The sequence below is a fragment of the Carcharhinus amblyrhynchos genome, chromosome 3, assembly GCF_965287045.1.
Source record: "Carcharhinus amblyrhynchos chromosome 3, sCarAmb.v2.hapA, whole genome shotgun sequence".
Classification (NCBI taxonomy): Eukaryota; Metazoa; Chordata; class Chondrichthyes; order Carcharhiniformes; family Carcharhinidae; genus Carcharhinus; species Carcharhinus amblyrhynchos.
This window is the reverse complement of record NC_137326.1, coordinates 14,293,088-14,316,789: the sequence shown is the minus strand read 5'-3', so window position 1 is coordinate 14,316,789 and position 23,702 is coordinate 14,293,088. Positions and strand designations below refer to the sequence as shown.

The window sequence follows — 23,702 nt, the reverse complement described above, 5'->3', positions numbered from 1 at the left end:
CTTAGTAGTGCGCAAGAGTGTTCTTGGTGCATGTGTCTTCTTTTTATTCATAGTCAGGCACTATTAGGCCAATATTGTGCAATATTGTTGACTCTTCCTGTGGCAGAGGGAAGGACGATTGAGCTGCTCGATCGTGTTGGGAAGACTGTCAAAAAAGTAGATCTCAATTCACTGAAGTCTGGGATTCCCTGTTGTAGAGATTGCTAATTGAGTGCTTTGGACCTAGTTGCTACAGAATGTACTCTGGAAGATTTAAGAACCTTTTAAGGCAAAGCTAGATAATTACACAAAGGCGAAAGCAATAGAAGGTTATGTCGATGGATGAAGTAAGGTGGAAGGAGATTCATATGGCACATAAACAACCTCACAGCCCAGTTGGTTTGATGGCCTCTTTCTATGCTTTAAATGCCAGGTAAAAAACTTTTTAATAAGAGATCTTGTGGTTACAGGACATTGCGACCATGCAGCTCTGCGCGAACAAACTGGACAAAAAAGATTTCTTTGGGAAATCAGATCCATTTTTGGTCTTTTACCGGAGCAATGAAGATGGAACGTAAGTAATTACATATAATGAATTAATTATTTATTCTACACTTTTAAGTCTGAACAAAGCAGACTGATAATCAATAAAAATGGATAGTCAAAGGGGTTTATCCAGATATAATTATGAGTGAATTTGGAGGCTGAGTCTTAACAAAACAATTCCCTCTATTCTTCCATTCTCCCATGCTTTTCCTCTGATATCAACTTCTTTCTGGTTCTGCTCCATGAATGCTTTTCACCCGCTAGTAATTTTCCCAAGTGATCTTTCTGAATATATAAGAATAGACATCTATTGAATTGTTGGGCTTATCAATGCCAAGCACATTGCTGCCTTCATCTGATACCTTCTCAGGAACACCTCCAGCAGGGTCCCTGGATAGCGATTAAGGGGATGAAACTTGGCTGATTACATCACTGTAGTGCCTGTACTGCCTTCCTGACTGAGATAAGCTAACTCAAAACAGATCATGGTCGACCCTGGGACCTTTCTGATATGTATGACTCAGCTACTGGATGGATAAACTCAGCGAGCCATCTCTCTGGGGTATATATTGGGTGAGCTATTTAACAATACGGCCAGATATCTCACAAGCTCTCTAGAGGAGATGGAAGTGTGACACAACGATTTCTGTTGGCACTGGTGCTGTGCAATGGACCTTGTCCAATTAATCCCACTCCGTATTCTTTCCCTGTAGCCCTGGAATAGACCTTCAGATAATTACCCAATTATTTCCTGAATGGTGCTCCTAAATCGACTTCCATCACCCTTTCAGGCAGCGTTTCTCAAATCAGATCAACTGCTATGTTAAAAAAGAATGCTACCTGGACAGTAATCAAATCAATAAAATGAACATCAGGCAGGTTCTATAAAGAACATGAAACCTTCTGCACCAAATTAATGCCTTGGCAGTACGTGAAAAACTACTCTCCTTTGTTTTTTATCTTTCCTGTTTTTGGCAATAGGAAAGATGAGAGGATTTTTTTTAAGATTATTCATTCATGGGACATGGTCGTCACTGGCTGGCCAGCATTTATTGCCCATCTCTAGTTGCCCAAGGGCAGCTGAGAATCAATCACATTTCTGTGGCTCTGGAGTCACATGTAGGCCAGACTAGGTAAGGCTGGCAGGTTTCCTTCCCAAAAGGACATTAGTGGATCAGATGGGTTTTTCTGACAATGGTTTCATGGTGATCAGTGGATTCTTAATTCCAGATACTTTTATTGGATTCAGATTCCACCAGCTGCCATTCGAACCCAGGTCACCGGAATGTTAACTGATTTATATCTGACAATAATACCACTAGGCCATCGCCTCTTTGTGTGTTCAAAGTACAGGAGATAATCACCACAAATAGATGCAACCAACAAGTTTCTAGCGATTGGTCTCAAACACTTATATATTTGTTTTCTTTTCTTCCTCATTGGCTTTCTTTACTTCTCAGTACTAAAGGTATGAATTGGGGAATGCTGTCAGTGTGCACCGTACAATCCCTGTTATAAATTTTACCCATGTTTTCCTTATATTTATAGGATGTAACATAAATGTGATGCTATAGTTTAGCTGCCAGTTTGTACCATTATCCTGGTGAAATGTTTCTATAACCTAAAAAGCTGTGATTCACATGAAAATATAGGGGTTGAATTTCACTGTGTTTGTGTCTTTTTCTCTTCCTTTCTACATTTTTTTTCACTCAGGTTTACTGTACTCCTTGTATCTCATGTTTAGTTTTAATATCACCATTTCCAAAAATCTCTATTCATCAGTGTTCTTTCACTCTAACTCCCTCTTTCTCTCGGGTATGTCTTCACTGTGTCTGCACCTAAATCCTGTCAGCTTTACTATCACAGAGTTGAAATCCTGTATTTTCTCTGTCTTGGATTTGTTTTCACTGTGCTGTATCTCTCAGGTTTGCTATATTCTCTCTCTCTCTCTCAAGTCTCCTATTACCAAGGGGAAAGTTGATGTGCTATCTTTATGGAACAACATCATAAATGGATTACAAGTTCCGATTTGTTCAGGGGATGTGGTAATTTATTGCCCATCCCAAGTTGCCATTGAACTGAGTGGTTTCTTTCGGCCATTTAGACCACATTGCTGTGGACCTGGAGTCACCTGTAGGCCAGAACAGATAAGGGTGGCAGATTTCCTTCCCTAAAGGACATTAATGAATTAGATGGGTCTTTAATGATAAAAGGCAATGATCTCACTATCATCGTTAGATTTTAATTCCAGGTTTTTATTGAATTCAAATGTTACCCTCTGCTGTGATGGGTCTCTGGATTACTAACATAAAAGCAAAATACAACGGATGCTGGAATCTGAAACAAAAACAGAAAATGCTGGAAAATCTCAATGGATGTGACAGCATCTGTGGAGAGAGAATAGAGCCTTCATTTTGAGTCTAGATGATGAAGGATCAGACTTCTGTTTTTATCTGGATTACTATGCCATTATGCCACCACATCCCCTAGTTTTTCAGTGCCACAAATTGGAATCAACACCTCAGGTGCACAACTTTGGTGTGAGCCACACCACACATCAGCTTAGCAAGGTGCAAACAAGAGGGACCATTTACCCATACCAGAAGGAGGCATTAGGCCATTAACAGATGGAAAATATCAGGCCTCACATGTCTACTTTGCCTCCTCTAGCCATTTTGGTTTATGACTGGGGCAGCTGACACATGCTGAACGCTTCATGTAAACAAGCATTAAGCAGCACCAAATGAAAAAAATGTTAGTGCTCAACTCTGCCATCACCCCCATTTCCGACCTCCAGGCAACCCCCAGTCTCATCTCAGCCAATCACTGACCTCCTAGCACCAAAATCCCTGCCTCCACCCCCCCACTGATCACAGTCTGAAGTTCAGTCGATAATACCGTGTGGTCTTTCCCGACCTGCTAGCTCGCCCACCTCAATCGCATTCCAAGACCTATTCCTTCTCCAGACCCCAATGATCATACCATTCTCTTACCTGAACATTCTACCTGATGAAGCCCAAATATCCCAAACTCCTTGAACTCCTCCATTGAGTGCAGGCAGTTGGCATTCAAATCAAGAGTGCAAGAAATAAGAGCAGGAGTAGACCATATAGCCCATCGAGCGTGCTCCACTATTCATTACGATATTGGCTAATCTTGGGCTCCAACTCCATTTTCCTATCCACTCCCCACACCTCTTAATTTCTTGGGAGACTAAAAATATGTTCATCTGAACCTTGGAAGTATTTTTCTTGGAGCATCCACAACTCTCTGGATACAGAATTCCAAACAATCACAATCATTTGAATGAAGATGTTTCTCCTCACCTCATTCCCAAATGATCAGCATCTCTTCATGAGATTACATCCAAGACTGAATGTTGCCAAATCAAATAGGGTTGTATAGAATATACAACATAATGTGGTTGGCCATTCAGCCAACTAGCCTATGCCAGTGTTTATTCTCTGCTTAAGTCCCCTCCCCTCATTCTTCATCGAAGTACATCAAAACTCTCTTTTCCCTTCTGCCTCATATGGTTATCTAGCTTCTTGTATCTTATATATATGTGAAAAAATCCTCATTCAAAATAGTCCATTCATACATGTAAGCCCCCTCAAGTACTTAATCCCTTATAACCACCAAACATTTATATTCATAACACCACAGCAAAGGTATCTAATTCCTTAACAACCTCTTTGAGCTGTCAATCAAACTGAACTTTCCATCCCCCACCATGAGAATGAAAGCTTGTGGAAGCAGGCATATAGTAATAATGCTATAAAGGTAGCATTTAGGTTTATGTCAACATCTATTGAAACTACAAGTACAGATTTTTTTCAACTCCCTGGCAGTTTTTTCCTCCAAAATGGCCATTGAAATAATTTGAAGCTTGACTGTTGTGCAGTCCAAATTTGCTCTTCATAAGGATATATGTCTACTCTAAAAAATTATAATACACAGTGCAAAAAATGGCCTTCACTCGAGCGACAATGGGGTCAGTTTGAACTCAGAAATGAGGAACAATTGGATCTTGCTAATGAATTTGAGTGGTTCTGCAGAGCTCAGGTTTCCTCTATGTGTGAGTCACAATCTGCATCCATTCCTCTCCTGGTGACAGTAGAACCTGTCAGAAGGGGAGTGAGATTTGTGGATATGGAAGTTTTCTGATAAGTCAGGGAGCTCCACAACTCTGAAAATCTATGCCTTTCAGTGTCTTCTGAACTCCCTACTCGAATTTGATGGCCTCTAGTTATACTTTTTTCCACAAGATGAAACATGTCTTCTGTGTCCATTCAATCAAAATCTATCACTTTTTAAAATATCCCAGTTAGGTCATCTGACCCTCCTTTTCAGGAAAAAAGGCGATCCTGTCTATCAAAGTCTAACAACCAAGCTGATTCCAGGGACTGATGTATAAGGAAAGATTGACTAGGTTAGGATTGTTTTTGCTGGAGTTCAGACGAATAAGGGGGATCTCATAGAGATTTACAAAATTCTAATAAGACTAGACAGGGTAAATGCAGGGAGGATGTTCCCGATGGTGGGGGAGTCCAGAACTAGGGGTCATAGTCTGAGGATTCAGGGTAGACCATTTAGTACGGAGGTGAGGAGACATTTCTTCAAAGAGTGGTGAGCCTATGGAATTCATTCCCACAGGAAGTAGTTGATGCCAAAACATTGAATGTATTCAAGAGGTGGCTGGATATAGCACTTGGGGAGAATGGGTTCAAAGGTTATGGGCAAAAAGCAGGATTAGGCTATTGAGTTGGATGATCAGCTATGATCATAATGAATGGCAGAGCAGGCTCAAAGGGCCAAATGGCCTCCTCCTGCTCCTATCTTCTATGTTTCTATGTTTAACCTTTGCCTGATATCCTCACACATTCCTGGTAGCATCCTTCTGAATCTTCACTGCAGCTTCTCAAGTTCCTCTCCATCTACTTTGTAATTCAGTGACCAGAAATACACACAGCAGTGGCAAATTCCACTTTATTTAAGCATGTCCAGCCACGAGTGACTTCATCGTCTTCTATGGTCCTCTAGAGAGTCTGATGCAAGATTGGCAAAGGCACCTGTTAAACACACAGCTCTCTTACTGTGAACTAGTCAAGGTTCAAAATAGGTTTAGCGAAACTTTGTGAATTTTTAATCCTGCCCCCCCCCCCCAAGAAATTTAGCTTAGTTTTTGATTTGCTTTATAACGGTGCAACTTCTAATGTCTGCTGAATTTGTGTTCTAAGATCCATTTATTCCTTTTTGCCACTTGGACTTGCACATTCCAAGTAGTAGGTGACCTCCCTATTCCTCTTACTATCCCACATGTACCTGTGCTGAACTTCAACTGCCAATTATGTGCCTATTCTTTAGTTTATTAATGTCCTCCTGTAATTTGTTGCATTTTTCCTCAGTTTTGATTACCACCCCCACCTCCCCGGCAACAATTTGGGGTCGTCTGCAAATTCAGGAATTGTACTTTTGATCCCAAAGTTCAAATTGTTAATGTAAACTGTGAATAGCAATGGTCCCAGCATTGATCTCAGAGGACCACACTTCTCACCTCCTGCCACACTGAATAGCTACCCTTTACACCCATTCTCTGTTTTCTGTATTGAAGCCAGCTAGCAATCTATTCTTCAACTTGTGCCCTAACTCCACATTCTCTGATCTGATTCATTAGTCTATGAAGGGCACCTTCTCGTAGACCTTTTGAAAAGCCAGATAAATAACAGTTGCTCTAATATCATTAATTCCTATCTTTGTATTGCCTCAAAAAAAATCAATAAGGTTAGGTCCAAATAAGGTTTTCCCTTTTGAAAATCATACTGACTATTCAGCGTTGTATTTCCTATTTCTTGATGTTTTTCCATTATCTCCTTTGGTGGAGATTTTTCCTGCCATTGATGTTAAACTGACTGATTGTCTCACTCCTTAAATATAGGAATTTCTAGACCATCATCTTTTGAATACTTTTATGATGTTACCAGCAATCTCCCCTCCATTCACATCTTTGTCACTTCTCTCATGTTCACACTCATGCACGTACACCTTTCTCCTACTTCGTGCCTGTCAGTCTGTCCCTTCTGGTAGGTTTACTATCACTATATGTGTATCTTTCTCCTGCTTCCTCTCCCTCTCTCAGGTTTACCATCTGCCACAAAACAGAAGTGGTGAAGAATACACTGAACCCAGTCTGGCAACCATTCACCATCCCAGTGCGAGCACTATGTAACGGAGACTATGACAGGTGAGTACATGGAATACTCAATTCTTATTGCTGCACAGTAATTCACTTTATAATACATTGTATGTTTCTCTGCAATACTACCTTCACGATCCCTCTAGCCCGACCCCATTGTTTCCCTTCACAAACTGCAACTCATCCAAAACTCCACTGCCTGCTCCTTGTGTTGTTCTACTCACCCGATGCCCCCATCTTCACTAAACCCATTTTTCCCTGACAATGCATTGAATTCAAAACCCTTGCACCATTTTACAAATTGCCCACAGCATCATTCCATCCTATCCTGTACTCTGCTTAAAGCATATATCCCAACCCAGCTGTTGCAGGTTTCTGCCAACTGTGGATCTGTCAGTCGCACTCTTGCCTCTGAATCAGAGGATTGTGGTGTCAAGTCCCGCTCCAGGGGATTGAGCTCAAAAACTTGGACTGACACTCCAGTGCAGTGCTGAAGGAGAGCTGCATTGTCACAGGTGCCATCTTTGAATGATGCATTCAACTTCCCAGGTTGATGTAAAAAGATCCTACAGAACCATTTTGAAGAAGAGCAGGTGCGTTCTCCCTGGTGCCCAGCCAATATTTATTTCTCAATCCACCTCTACAGGTTATGTGTTCACTATCATATTGCTGTGTGTGTGGGAGATGGTTGTGTGAAAAGGTGGTTGCCCTATTTCCCACATTGCAAAAGTGACTACTCTGCAAAAATACCTCAATGGCTGGAAGGCTGTTTGGAACATTTGGAGATTACGAAAGACAGGATACAAATGCAAGTCTTTCTTATTTCTGTCTGTGGCTTCCTGTGCATGACCCCCTTTCTCCACCCCACTATCAGTGGCAGAAACACAAGTTATCTGAATTCAACTCTGACGACTCCCTCCTTAAACTGCTCCATTTTGCTACTTCTCGACACACCTTTAGAATGTTCCTCTGTTTAGCCATTCTTTCAGTCAGCTCACCTTGCTCTTCCATCACCATCAGTTTATCATCTAAAGACACACACTTTAGGCAGGATGTGAAGGCAATGAAGAGAGAGCGCAGAAAAGATGACTAGAATTGGTTCAAGGGATGAGGAACTTCAGTCATGAAGATGGATTGGGGAAGTTTGACTGCTTTCCTTGGAGAAAGGAAGGCTGAGAGGAGATTTGATAAAGGTATTCAAAATCAGTAGGGATCTGGACAGAGTATGTTCCCACTCATGAAAGGATCAAGAAACAGCGACAGCACAGATTTAAAGTAACTGGGGAAAGAAGCAAAAACGACATGAGCAGAAATGTTTTCACACAGTGAATGATTAAGGTCTAGAATGCACTGCCTGAGAGTGTGTTGGTTCAATCAAAGCATTCAGAAGGGAATTAGACTGTCATCAGCAAAGGAAGAATGTGCAAGGTTACGAGGAGAAGGTGGGAGAATAGCACTCAGAGAGCTAGTTCAGACATGATGGGCGAATGGGCTCTTTCTGCATTGTAATGATTTTATGATACAATACATTTTGCTGCATTCATAAAATCACAGAAGGAAGCCATTCGGCCCATCGAGTCTGCACTGACAATAATCCCATCAGGCTCTCTATCCCGTAACTCCATTTTTTTACCCTACTAATCCCCTTGACACTAAGGGGCAATTTAGCATGGCCAATCAACCTAACATGCACATCATTTTTTTAAATTTAGAATTTATTGGTCTCACAGGCAGGCTTACATTAACATTGCAATGAAGTTACTGTGAAAATCCTCTCTGGACTGTGGGAGGAAACCAGAGCACCTGGAGGAAACCTACGCAGACATGGGGAGAATGTGCAAACTCAACATAGACAGTTACCCAAAGCTGGAATTAAACCCAGGTCCCTGGCACTGAGAGGCAGCAGTGCTAACCACTGTGTCACTATGTCAACAATATAAAATCATAGAAACCCTGCAGTGTAGTGAAGAGGGCCATTCGTCCCATTGAGTCTGCGTCAACACTCTAACACAACATCCCACACAGGCCCTAACCCTGTAACCCCACATATTTACCCACTAATTCACATATCTTGGGACACTAAGGGACAATTTAGCATGGCCAATCCACCTAACCTGCATATCTTTGGACTGTGGGAGGAAACCAGAACATCCAGAGGAAACCCATGCAAACACAAAGAGAATGTGCAGACTCCACACAGACAGTCACCTGTGGCCGAAATTGAACCTGGGTCCTTGGCGCTATGAGGCAACAGTGCTAACCATTGTGCCATTGTGTACCTCTGGTTAAATATGTTACCAATATTGCATAGATTATGCATTTGAAGCCTTAAATATACAAGATTAAGGGGTGATTTAAATTAAATTTTTAAGATGGTTAGGGATTTGATAGGATCGATAGGGGAAATAATTTCCTCTGGTAGGGCAGTGCTGAGCAAAGATATCATTTTCAGGGAACTTGCCCATAACCTTTCTAGGATTTAGCCTGGAGATTCCTATCTGCCAAAAGGTACAATGCTGTCTGCAATGCATTTGAGTCCTGTGTGAACAGGGTAAGAAACTGCAATTCCATAAACAATCAGATTGAAGAATCATTAATGAGTAGTGCAGAGTTTGGACTAGGAAGTGTTAGGTAGAAAATTGTTTCAATGTCAAATTACTTACAGAATGCAAAGTGAAGAGAAGTAAAAAAATATTGAGCAAGACTCGAGGGCCAGAAAAAAATCAGAAATTTGCATTTTTATTTTTTAAATCTCAAATAATAATAATAAATCTGATGGAATGAGAATCCAGAATTGTAAAAGTTAATTTTCAGTGCTAAGGAAGTTGTGTTCCATGAATCAAAGACTTATCATGCCATTAAAGGGATGGTTACACATAAATGAACAAGCGCTAACTTCTTCTGGTGAGTTTAGTTCCTATCTCTGAGATCGAGTACAACAACCTCACGTGGTTCAATGCATTTGAAGGTAAGTCAGATGGCGAGATACTGTCACCATGTCACACATGGAAGTGCAGAGTATTTCAAGACAGTAGCTTCCTGATTTTGATGTTTAATTTCCCATGTGCACTTGGCAGAGATGGCAGTCTGATTTCCATGTAATTAAAGGTGAGAGCTGTTAGCCTAGCATTACTTCTGTTGCAAACCCTTTGGTTTTGCTTCAGGTAATGTATTATTTAAATACACAAAAGAAAACAAAATACCTTGTTTATAAGACACATATGTGGGAGACAATTGGACCAACTGACATCACCCCTTTTTTGTTCTTTCCTGTTTAGAACAGTGAAGGTGGATGTCTATGACTGGGATCGGGATGGCAGGTAAGATTGAACCTTTAATCTAATCAGATCTGGGGACAGCAGTCGCAGAGTTACATCCATCTATCTGTTTATATTTGAAGATTAATTTCCTGGTCATTTTACTGAACCCCCTGACCTGCCCAGCCCATAAGTTAGATCATTTTCCCATCCATGTGAGTGACTACCTTGTCTTCAGAGAGCAGGTAGGTGACTGACACAATGTGGGTGATCAATATCGAACTGGAACCAGCTACTGGAAGCTGAGCGACTCAAGGGGTGAACCTCTCCCTGGTTTACATTCTATCCCTGGTATTCACATAGGTTTGCTCCCATCAATGGCCCAGGATGTCGGCATGTTGGTAGCAATGGATAATACAAATCCCAGCACTCCACAAGGATAGAATTACCAAAGAAAGGAAGACAATTGTTCCACTAATCTACTCTATTACACCTAGCTCTGGAGAGAATACTGAAAATAGGAAAACTAGCCTTTGGATGAGAACACTGGCTGCAGGCTCTTTAATTTTCCATTTTATGTTTAGGCATAGCTGGAGCATTTGCAGTTGCAGTAATTACCTCACTTAGTGCCTAATGAACTGATTGTTACTAGCTGATAGTTGCCATGGTACCAGTTGACTGTGAAAGGTGATAGGTAAGAACATTGATTTATGGTTTTCGTGGGAAAATGAAGGAAACCGCAGCTTTTGATTGTCAATACACTGATAAAACTTGCTGAGAATTGCAAGGAATAAAATGAATTTGTTTATTAAGGCACGAGTTTCATCTTCTGCATCGTTGGTCTGGTGGTAGTAGAGTGACATCAAGCAGTAAGAAATCAGGTAAAGATGTGTTACATCAGATAGAATCTAAAAATTAAGCTGACATTGGAAGATTTGTCCTATCAACCATTACAGGACTGGCAAAACCTCAGCACCATGAACCAAAACCTCACACATAGAATTGGGCTGGTAAGAGTTTGAACCAAAGGGTAGATTTACTAGAACCACAATGACGGACTTCAGTAATATGGAGAGAAGCTTGGATTGTTCTCCTTGGAACAGGGAGGGTTAGATGACGCTTCATCAGAGCGGTTTAAGATCATGAGGTTGTGATTAACTGCATTTGGAGAAGAGGGGAGGGGGTGGGATTTTCCAGCCACGCTTGCCCCAAAGCCAAAAACTCCCACCCTTGGTCAATGGACTTTTTGCATGGTCCATGTCCAGCCCACTATTTGCTAGCAGGTGAGATGGGAAAGTTTCGCCCATGGTTTCCACTGGCAGGAAGGTCAGTAACCAGAGGACACAGAGTTAAAATGATTTGCAAAAGAACCAAGGGAGGGGTGTGTATTTTTTTTTAATACTGTGGGTTGTTATGATCTGCCTGAAAGATTGATGGAAGCACATTTAAGAGCGACTTTTAAAAAGGACTTTTTTATCTGCATAAAAGGAAAGAAGAATTGCCAGGTGATGGGGTTATATTCATTGGAGTTTGGAAGAATGAGAGGATTAGACCGGGTAGATCCAGAAAAAATGTTCTCAGTACTGGGAATCCAGAACTAAGGGTCATAGTTTGAGGATAAGGGGTAAACCTCTTAGAATTGAGGTGAGGAGAAATTTCTTCACCCAGAGAGTGGTGAATTCACTACTGCAGAATGTAGTTGAGACCAAAACGTTGTCTGATTTCAGGAAGAAATTAGATGTCGCTTTTGGGGCTAAAGGAATCAAGGGAATCGGGGGTGGGGGTGGTTTTGGTCAGGATATTAAATATGAGGATCAGCCATGATCAAAGTGAATGATGGAGCAGGCTCAAAGGCCGAATGGCCTACTCCTGCTTCTAGCTTCTATGTTTCTATGCAAAAGAGAGAGTGGGATCAATCAGATAGCTCTTTCCAAGAACTGACACAGGCTCCTCTCTGTACTGCAGGTTATGATTTTGTGGGCCACACCTCTTTGAGTGGAACTATGTGTACAAAGAGTGCACGTTGGAAATTTGGTTCAGGAGGCTGGTACTCCTTACAGAACTGTCTGATTACTTGAGTAATTACTCTGCACTGGCCCACTGACTTGAGAAATGTATCCTAAACAGCAAAGGGAAAGATGGCATTGACAGGCAGACTTACAAAACGGTGATAGAATTTGAGGTGCTACCTTTTATGATTTTCAGTTGTACCAATAAATTTCACACTTTTCCCATTTCCTGGTAAGAATATGTACATATAAGAATATGGAAAGTGATTTTTTTTTGCCTGTGAGCTTTCTCAGTTTTGTTATCCGTTCTATTATAGTTGTGTTTGTTGAGTAGATCACTGGGGAGGATATGTGCTGTGTCACAGTGATAGAGATTCAAAGGAATCACTGAGCCCCTAGCCTGTTTCCTGTATCCCAAGTTCCCTGTTGTGTTAAACTACGTGAAATGTGTTTGAAAGCTATCCAAAAATGAAACAAATAACCACATGTAATAAGTGGGTCATGTAATAATGTATTCATTTGCTCCTCTGGTTTCTCGCTGTTCAAAGATTAATGTGCTTTAATTATTGGAAGATATGAAAAATGTTCTTAATTCCAGTTTTTTTTCACAACTTGAAAGGGTGTTCTACGGTTTTGAAGATTTATTTGAACAGGGATGGTTTCTAATACACCAAGGAACAATATGTTCCAGAAATGTTGCTTCAAAGCTACCATATTGGGGTGTTTGCCTTGGAGCAGACACTTGGGACCACATTCAACAATGTGGAGCCTTTTCAGTGGTCTTAAAATAAGCACGGTGATGATTAGTTGAGCAGTGCACAGGCTGTACGCTGTCTCAAGAGCATTCAAGCCACTGCAAATTGGTTGGGGCAGTTTTAATGGGTAGCCCAGGGATCTGTAATAAATGAACAGAGGCCTCATTTCAACACAGAAATGAGGCTCCTCTGTCCACTTTCAACCAAGTTGACTAAACTTGTTTTTTCCCTGGTCAGTACTTGCAAACTCCGACAAGCATCTTTTGGATCTCCAGCAGCCAGTCAGGCCCAAAAACTGCCAGTGTTGTATTTTCTTTTGGAGTTAGAAGGAGCAGCAGCAGCACTGGCTCCACGAGGCTGCCCATCCTCTCACCCTCCCCTCTCAAAGGAGCAGCATTAGGCCTGGGCAGGAAGTGAATTGGTAAGGTTCCAAAAGATGGGAGAGGCCCCTGAGTTGCCTGATTGGTGCCTCCAGTTTACCTGACTTATTATGGAGCATTCTGATGATTTTTAAAATTCCTTCATGGGATGTGGGCATCACTAACTAGCATTCATTACACACCCCTAATTATCTTTGAGATGATTGGGAGACAATGGCCTCGGGGTATTATCACCAGATTGTTAATCCAGAAACTCAAGATAATATTCTGGGGACCCGGGTTTGAATCCCGCCGTGGCAGATGATGAAATTTGAAGTAATTTTTTTATTAAATCTGGAATTAAGGATCCACTGATGATCGTGAAACCATTGTTGATTGTCGGAAAAACCCATCTGGTTCACTAATGGCCTTCAGGAAAGGAAATCTGCCATCCTTCCCTGGCCTGGCCTATATTTGACTCCAGAGCCATGGCAATGTGGTTGACTCCCAACCGCCCCCTGAACAAGGGCACCTAGGGATGGGCAACAAATGCTGGCCAGCCAGCGATGTCTATGTCTCATGAATGAACAAAAAACATATCTAGCTTGGGCCTTAGGCCTTCCTGTTGCAGTCACTGTGCAGTGCAATTTACTAAGAAAAATATGACAATTTACCCTTATAATCTCTTCTCCGATCACTCGCTCCATCTATATGGTCTCTAAATACAGCTCTTTGTCCATCTTATTCTGTATCGCCCCAAAATTTCTTCCATTTCATTCCTACCATTTGTTGTTCCTAAACTCTGATTAATGTTCTACCTCGCAGTATTTTGTCTCTGGCATCTACTTGGTCTCGTCATTGTGCATCCAGCAAATAACAGCTCGTGCTCAACATAACATCCTTCCTCATGTGACAAGAATGTTGCCCACACAGTCTGTCCCAACTCAAGCGTATAATCTGTAGCAGTTTATGTCCTATCCCACATTATCATCCCTAATTAACTCATCCGTCTTTTACTTTGCTCCAAAAGCCTGCAGAAATATTATAGTTGTTACTGTTAAGTATTTACATAACTGTTTGATCATTTTTTTATGCAGTGGTACATGAAACTTGCAGCACAGATTTACTGAGATCATTATCTCTTTATAAATCAATGCAGATTGCACCTTCTGACTCCACAAAGCCTGTCCACCATCTACAAAGCACAAGTCAGGAGTGTGATGGAACACTCCCCACTTGCCTGGATGGAGAGTGTTCCATCAACAGCTCCAACAACACCCAAGAAGCTTGACACGATCCAAGACAGAGCAAACCGTTTGATTAGCACCTTGATTGACCACAAACATCCACTCTGTCCACCACCGATGCTCAATAGCACAGTGTGTACTAACTACAAGATGGACTGCAGCAATTCACCAAAGATCCTTAGACAGCACCTTCCAAACTCACGATCACTTCCACCTAGAAAGATAAAGGCAGCAGATGGGAACACCACCAACTGCAAGTCCCTCTCCAAGGCACTCAGCATCCTGACTTGGAAATATATCGCTGTTCCTTCGCAGTCACTGGGTCAAAATTCTGGAATTCCATCCCTAACAGCATTATGGGTGAATCCACAGAACATGGACTGCAGCAATTCAAGAAGACAGTTCACCACCATCTTTTCAAGGGCAACTAGAGATGAACTGAAGATACCTGGCCTGTCAGCAACACCCATATCCCACAATTGAATAAAAGAAATACCATCGTTGTTGGGATTTAGGACAGTTTCCCACTTCATGCATCCATTGACCTCTTTTCCTTGCATGAGGATACTGACTATCTACCCTTATAGCTCCCCAAAATCTGACTTGCAAGCATCTCCATGGATTGCACTAAAAATGGCAGCGTTTCCACATCAGAGAGTTTTCAGGCTGGCCTGAAAGCTCAGCAGGAATGCCAGATCAACGGGGAAGTGTTGCTCTGTAGTAGTGAGAATAAATACCTCATACATATCTTTTTCAGTGTATACAGATTAAAACAGTGTGTTATTGTAATTACGTCACGTCCTCTATACTTGAACATGCCAATTCCTCACAGAATGCTTTACCATGACAACGTCATTGCTTAGTCAAACTTGATTGGATTCCTTGCTGCTTAAGTACCAGCAATTGTTGACAATGCAGCACTGATGCCTTTCTACTTATTTCAAAATTACGAGTTGCACACACTAATGACAGAACTCACAATGTGATAATATCCCGTATTTTGTGAGAATCGCTTTCCTTTCGGACCACCCTGCTGTAGGCCACATTGGCGTTACCCCTTAAGAAGAAAACCTTTTCTGAAATTGTGTCGGCAAGTATTTGACATTGAACTGGAGCTGCTATAAATAGAACTGCAGCCCCATCAGAGATCAGAAATCCCATCCCCTCGCACAGTGTGGCAGTGATATGGTAGCTCTTTGTTGCATAATTACATTTGAACCTAATTTAGAAAAGAAGTCATCATGAATATTTCAGAGATCACAGGGGTTGCAGAGACAGACGGTTGTTACTTCATTTCTATTTCCTTTTGACGTTCAAGGGTAGATGTTCCAAGGCTGTTGGCACAGCTCTCAAGTGGTGAGAACTGCCCACTTCTCAATATGCCCACCCCTCGTGGCACTTTTACTTTATTAAAATGAGGATATGTTTAAGTGGAATAATTGTATGAGTACAATTTCTCGTCAGAAATCCTAACTGCATGCTAATTGAAGCCTCGGTTAATAGTGTAGGATTTTTGGGATAAATTTACTATATTTTGCCCAAGCTGTTAGTTATTTTATGCTGGACACTTTACTGATGTTGCCTTTTTTCTCCCCCTGTATTTTTGCTGCCACTGCTTTGCTTCTCCATCCTGGGTTGTTTGTGGCATTTAATGCAAATTGGTCACCGTGGGCATTTCACAGCCAGCAAACGCAAACACAAAAAGACAGCTGAGCATTTCCTTCTGCATCTGCAGCAACCCTGGGACTTGCGGTTTCGAGACGCTTTTCAGCTGACCCGGATGTGTGGGAGAAGACCTCTCTTCACTGCCTCCGCTTCACGAGGCAGTGGCACTGTCTGCTGCTCAGTGACCTGAAGACATCTGGAGCTGTAGCACATCCCTGCCTAGCAAAGTGAAGGTGACCACGGCATGGCCTTTTCACGCTCACACATCCACCTGAGCAACCCGAGTTCTGTAGCTACCTCAGGCATTCGGTATTATTAAGTAAATAATACACGCAGTGTCTGCAAGACACAGCAGCTGAACAGGCGAAGTGCTTTGACCAGGTGATGGGCTTCCTTCAGGTATAAGATGGTGCACATGGCATCCATCTGGACACAAGAGCTCCTTGTACCTGTCCAAAGGCTACCCTGTCTTCACCAGTTATTATCCAGGAAGTAGCAATGATCCTATCAATCAACAGCATCCATGCTGCCTGTGTTTCCAAAAGGTAGAACAGCACTTGGGAGGGGAGGTTCCAGTGCTAACTCCTCCATGCCGCACTGCCCAGTCCCCGACAGCAGGAGAAAGTTGAAAGCCAGGCCATATTTCCTGTTTCACAGCCAGCTATCTCAGAACTTAGAAACAGGAATAGACCATTCAGCCTGTCGAGCTGGTTCTGCCATTCAGTTAGATCAGAGCTAATCTGTACCTTAACTCCATCTACTCACTGTAGTTCCTTAGCTTTCAATAGCCTTAAGTCAGTATTACAGAATTGAAGGTATAGAAGTCAGTGGTACAATGTATACATGAGGATAGGCAACAACATCTCCTCCAAGATCATCCTCAACACTGGTGCCCCACAAGGCTTTGATTTCAGCCCCTTATTGTACTCATACAGTCATAGAGGTTTACAGTTCGGCTCAACTTGTCCATGCTGTCCTTTTGTTTTTAAATCCCTAAGCTAATCCCAATTACCTGTATTTGGCCCATATCCCTCTATACCCATTGTACCCGTGTAACAATCTAAACGCTTTTTAAAAGACAAAATTGTACCTGCCTCTACTATTACCTCTGGCAGCTTGTTCCAGACACTCACCACCCTTTGTGTGAAAAAATTGCCCCTATGAACAGTTTTGTATCTCTCCTCTTTCACCTTAAACATATGCCCTCTAGTTTTAGACTCCACTAACTTTGAGAAAAAATTTTGACTATCTAGCTGAACTGTGCCCATCATCATTTTATAGACTTCTATAAGATCACTCCTCAGCCTTCTACGCTCCAGAGAAAAACGTCCCAGTCTACCCAGCCTCTCCTTATAACTCAAACTCCTTATACACCTCTGACTGTGTGGCCGGGTTCTCCTCCAACTTGATTTTCAAGTTTGCTGATGGTACCACCATAGTAGGTTGAATCTCAAACAGATGGAATATGGAAAGAGATAGAGAATCTGGTGAAAAGGTGGAATGACAATAATCTCTCCCTCAATGTCAGTAAAATGATTGTCATCAACTTCAGGAAGTGTAGTGGAGGACACGCCTCTGTCTAACCAACAGGGATGAAGTGGAAGTGGTCGAGAGCCTCAGGTTTTTAAGTGTCCAGATCACCAACAACCTGTCCTCGTCCTTCCACACTGACACTACAGTTAAGAAAGCCCACCAACACTTCAACTTTCTCAGGAAGCTAAGGAAATTTGGCATGCCTGCTACGACTCTCACCAAAACTTATAGATGCACCATAGAAAGTATCCTTTCTGGTTGTATCACAGCTTGGTATAGCTGTTGCTCTGTCCAAGACCGCAAGAAACTACAAAGGGTCATGAACAAAGCCCAGTCCATCACACACACCAGCCTCCCATCCATTGACTCTGTCTACACTGCCCGCTGCTTCAGAAAAGCAACCAGCATAATTAAGGACCTCACGCACCCCAGACATTCTCTCTTCCACCTTCTTCCATCAGGAAAAGATACAAAAGTCTGAGGTCACGTACCAACAGACTCAAAAACAGCTTCTCCCCTGCTACCATCAGACTTTTGAATGGCCTACTTCACATTAAGTTGAACTTTCTCTACACCTGAGCTATGACTGTAACGCTACATTCTGCACCATCTCTTTTCCTTCTCTATATGTGATATGCTTTGTCTGTATCGTGAGCAAGAAGAAGTACTTTTCGTTATATACCAATACATGTGACAATAATAAATCAAATCCAAGCAAAGCAGTCCACTCAATCCAACTGGACTTTGTCAGTGTTTATGTATCTCATGACCCTCTTTCATTTAACCCTATAAACATATCCTTCAATTCCTTCCTCAATCATGTTTTTATTTAGATTATTCTTTAATGCATGAACCTTCTGAGCTACTCCTTATAGTAAAGTGTTCCACATCCTCACCATTCTTGAAAGGGAAAGGAGGATCTCCTATGTCCTCTGCTGGATTTATCAGAACTATCTTAAATTTATGAATTCTAGTTTTGGACTCCCCTGCTACTTGAAATATATTGTCTCAGACCTTAGGCTACAAGCGGTGGCAACATTTTCAGGGTTCATTAGCACTCCTCCTCTGAACTGACAGGGACTTTTGAAATTTACAAAGATGTTGCTAAATGTGGACACCCAGAAGTTGTTGTCAGGGATTCTTCATTTCTTTCGAGGGTACACTGTTGAAATTCTACATCCCTTCCCTGCCCCAACGTCTCACTGCAGTCAATTAAAAATGTTAAAGTTTATTTATTAATCACAAGTAGGCTTACATTAACACTGCAATGAAATTACTGTGAAAATCCCCTAGTCGCCACACTCCAGCGCCTGTTCGGGTACACTGAGGGAGAATTTAGTATGGCCAGTGCACCGAACCAGACTGTGGGAGGAAACCAGAGCACCTGGAGGAAACCCACGCAGATACAGGGAGCACATGCAAACTCCACACAGTGGCCCAAGTCGGGAATCGAACGCAGGACCCTGGCGCTGTGAGGCAGCAGTGCTAAACACTGTGCCACCATGCCACAATTGGAAATCACTGAACTGATGGAAATGTGTCTTTTTACACTACTAGTCTCTACATAAAAAAATCTTGAAAAAGTTATATCTTGCTGAATGAAACTTAACTAGGTTTTTAACGATATACTAGATTTGTAATTACTGTTGAACAGCCTGACAGGCTCTGAAAATCTAATTTTACATTAGTGGAGAGTAATTTTTTTTCATTATGGTAAAAAACATTCACACTTTTCAAATAGTATTTTTAAAATCTGTTTATGGTATCTCAACTTCAGCTTCATCCCATGGCTATGTCCCAGTCATTTATTTAGCACGCCATAAAGTTTTAATTAAAAATGAAAAAGATCTATTTATTTTACTTCCTGGATTGCTGTCTGTGAGGATACTTCAGTGTGATTGACTGCTTACTGTGCTGGATAACATCACTGTTGCTGGACGCCTGGAGATCTCTTGGCTCGCCACCAGTTTCAAACTGACTTTGGGAAAGGGGAAGTCAATGACACAGAGATCATTATTAGATCTTTGTTACATCTTTTCTTTGAGGTCAGCTGACCACAAAATCCAAGCACCTCCAGGAGGTGGGAGCTGCCTGACTGGCTCCAGTAGCAAAGGTAGGCAATGGCCATTTTGGAGCTGCTTGCCTATCCAATTAGGGCAGGCAGCCTTTCGAGTTGGAGCATGGCCAAGGGTGTCCGTGGACGAGACTGGTAGGAGCAATGCTCATATTGGCGCTCATTGGACCCTGACATTAATTTAAAAACTAATGCAAATTAATCTACCAAGGACCTGCGATGAACCCGACAGCTGTGCACAATCGCACACAAGACTGTTTTGATTCAGTGGAAAAACATTAAACAATTCCAATCACAATCTGACGGGCCCCTTAATGAACTGTTTAAAGAGCTTAAGAGGCTATTAATTGATAGCGATCATATTTCATACTCCCTTCCATCACCCCAGTTGGTTCTCAGTGTCTGCTGAGCATTTTATTTCCTCCCCCCAGCTAATTTGCGTGAGTTTTAAACATTCAACTCTCTTCCTTCCTACGTGTCCATGTTGACATTTTCCTTTTACCTCCTTATTCAATCATTTCCATTCTTCGTTGTTCCTCAGTTGTAGCCAGTTGGCAGCAACTAACCGCCTCAGTCTTAGTCAGATTCATATGTTATTTACATAATTGTTTGATTGAAATAAAACAGAAAGTGCTGCCTGAATATACTCAGGCAGGTCTGACAGCATATTGTCATGTGAATGTACCTTTAAGAAAGTGTTTTTTTTAAATCATGCAGCTCGCAGCTTCAGCTGGGAGGATTGAGCTAACTGTGGCAGTCAGGTGATTGGGTTTTCAGTTTCATTTGTGGCAGTCAGGTGATAGGGTTTTTTTTCCTTTGGGACTTTCAGTTTCGTTTTTGGGCAGTGTATTTGACAACAGTTTAGCTGCAAGCTAAGAAGCACTCCCTTTCTCTCCTTTTTTCGTCTTTGATTGGTTCTGCCTGAAAGAAGCTGTGTTTTAGGAAACAGATTCAATTACAACCTCTCCTGAGTTTCTTCACCAGCTTTTTTCAGCATTCAGCCCTGGAGTGGCATTAAACTATACTGTATTGTATTTATTTGGAGGGTTTTACATATTGGATGTTGGCTTTGGTTGGAACACATTAGAGATATTTCCTTAAGGATTATACATTATTGTGGTTGTTGTGTTTCTTGGCTGTAGTTGTTAAAAATTCTTGCTAATGGTCTTACTCTACATGTCAACATTATTCTTAACTAAACTTTGTTTTTGATAAAAGCTCCTCATAGGTCAGTTGAATCATACCTGAAGTGAAACCTCTCATGCTCACCCTAGCCAAATTCAACATAAAACGTTACAGGTCAGGCCAGCTTCATTGAACACCTTGAAGCATCAACCTGACTTGTAACAAAATATAGAGGGAGAAACAGAGGTAACATTTCGAGTAAATCTGACTCTTCTTCAGAATGACCTTATTTACTCACAAAGCTCAAAGTAGACAAATGAAGATGAGGGTTTGCAAAGTTCCAGGAGCCTGCCTAGGGTTTGGGAAAAGAAAATATCAATGACACTGTAATGACTTCAATCAGGCCATTGAGGTTGACCTACTGGAATATGAACTCACTGATTAAGGAGTCAATTGATGGGCCGACCAGTCAATCTTTTCCTTGTATTTAACCAGGAGTGTCAGTTCTTCTGGCACTCCCGAAGGTAGACTGCAGACTGATAGCACTGTGTGTACTGCTGTTGGATTGTGAATAAAGAGATTTTGGTGAAGGAACTTCCGTCTCCTAAGACTTATTACAGACACATGAGTTTAAATTAAAACATAAATAAAATCATGGAACTAATGAGCCTTTTCTGTCTTGTTTCTCCCTTGTCTTGATCTCTGTTACAAGCCATGATTTCATTGGGGAGTTCACCACAAGTTACAGAGAGTTGTCCCGGGGCCAAAGTCAGTTCAATGTCTATGAGGTGAGTACAGGCTAATGTCCATGTTATCTTGTATAGAGATGCACACATGTGCACTGTGTAAGGTTTGAAACTGATATATATGTGAGCCATAAGTCGTAACCCTATTTGCGCAGGAGATGTGGCTGCTATTGATATTGAATTATTATATAGCTGTATATGAACTGACACCAGTCATACGATTGTGCTCTGTATCTTAAAAGGCTGGAAACATAGCAGCCATGTGAGCTTATCTCTTTTTGTGCTATTGGTTCTGAAGAAGGATGTATGCCTATGCAGATATTGCTTAATTTGAAACTTTAGAGATAGTTAGCTGCTAAGAATTATACCTTGCCATGGTTGAAGTAATTTTAATTGATAAAAGTTGTGCTACTTTTTTTGTTATATTTTAACTACATTGTTAAATAAAGTTTGTTTCAATAAAAGCTTCCTAGTGGATCAATAGAATCACATCTAAAGTGAAACACCTTATGCTCTCACTAGTGCCAAAATCAAAAACAGTTGGAGGTCTCGGCTAACTTTGTAATGTAACTCAGAGTTTCTGATCTGGTCCCTAACGGGTAAAATGGGCTCTTCATCATTCATTTAACGATCCTGTTACAGTGATGGATCATGAGCGCTGAACACAGGCAAACCTAAATAACATCAGCAAACCACTGTGCCATTGTGCCACTGTGGGCAGCACGGTGGTTAGCACTGCCGCTTCACAGTGCCACGGACCTGGGTTCGATTCCCGGCTCGAGTCACTGTCTGTGTGGAGTTTGCGTGTTCTTCCCATGTCTGCATGGGTTTCTTCCAGATGCTCCAGTTGCCTCCCACAGTCCAAAGATGTGCGGGTTAGGTGAATTGGCAATGCTAAATTGCCCCTTAGTGTCAGGGGGAGTAGCTAGAGTAAATGCACAGGGCCTGGGTGAGCTTATTGTCAGTACAGACTCAATGGGCTGAATGACCACCTTCTGCATTGTAGGATTCTAAAGGCCAACCTAGAAAACTGGCAAAAGCTGACCAACATCTTCAGAGCAAAAAGTGATAACTTCAAAACAGTCCAAATACTGGCCCGTGATGTGTGAAAACAAGTGAAAGTACAGATAGTGCTATTGACAACAGTTTTGTCTTCACTTCAACTGTATGTATGTCCAGCATTAGGTCACCGTTTTGGAAGTTTAAAAAATAAGTCTCAATACACAGCTTGTAGAATGATTTATTCAGGAGGATGTGAACCGTGAAAGAATGGTATTTTTTTATCAGGAGAGATGATGAGTTCTGGTATCTTTTCCTGTTCTCAAGAAAATTTTTATCTTGGCACTTTATTTGCTGCGTGCTTTCTGTGCTTCTGGGGTTTGTTATTTAAGCTGAGAATAATAGGACTTTTCGAGGTCCAGTTTCTCCCACTGGAAATTCAAACCCAGTTGCACTGTTTTGAACTGAAGCTCTTCACAATGCACAGTCACTATGACCCAACTAAATTAAGCTGCCTCACAAACCTAGGGTAAACGGCACTAGAATTACGACAATCCAGTGCCAACTCTTAACAAGCCTAACAAGCAGCACAGTGGCAAAGTGGTTAGCACTGCTGCCTCACAGCGCCAGGGACCCAGGTTCAATTTTGGACTTGGGTCACTGTCTGTGTGGAGTTTGCACATTCTCCCCATGTCTGCGTGGGTTACCTCCAGGTGCTCTGGTTTCTTCCCACAGTCCAGAGATGTGTGGATTAGGTTGATGGGCCATGCTAAATTGTCCCTGAGTGTCAGGAGGATTAGTAGGGTAAATATGTGGGGCTGTGGGGATAGGGCCTGGGTGGGATTGTTGTCAGTGCAGACACAATGGGCCGAATGGCCTCCTTCTGCACTGTTGGGTTTCTGTGATCCTACGTAAAATATAAAAGTGGCAATATAGCCATCAAAAGACATTGATATTCTTGGCTGAAGTACAGCTGTAACTGTAATCAAGAAACACTTCATTGTTTTCGTTTATACACTGTTGGCGAACACAATATTATTTTAATATAGTTTCCATATTAATACCTGTTCCATTTAAACCTCAAGTCAGAAGATTATAGGTTCTAGCTCCACATCAGAGACTTAAGTATGTAATCTAAGCTAAGACTTGAATTCTGAATGTTGCATTGTCAGAGGTGCATAAGAATAATGGACTTGGGAGCAGGAGTAGATC

At 41.7% G+C, this 23,702-nt stretch overlaps 1 protein-coding gene across 2 annotated transcripts in view; it reads left to right on the top strand.

Annotated features, from left to right (window-relative positions):
- Positions 1-23,702, top strand: part of LOC145335908 (copine-9-like) — a 374,645-nt gene that overhangs the window by 284,838 nt on the left and 66,105 nt on the right. The window contains exons 8-11 of one of the 2 annotated variants that reach the window (XM_080181645.1): positions 450-553; positions 6,665-6,769; positions 10,000-10,041; positions 21,458-21,533. In XM_080181645.1, coding sequence (XP_080037771.1) covers positions 450-553; positions 6,665-6,769; positions 10,000-10,041; positions 21,458-21,533 — 327 coding nt within the window. Of the gene's footprint in view, positions 1-449; positions 554-2,238; positions 2,663-6,664; positions 6,770-9,999; positions 10,042-21,457; positions 21,534-23,702 lie in introns of those variants that run through there. The other variant, XM_080181652.1, reaches the window with a different exon arrangement.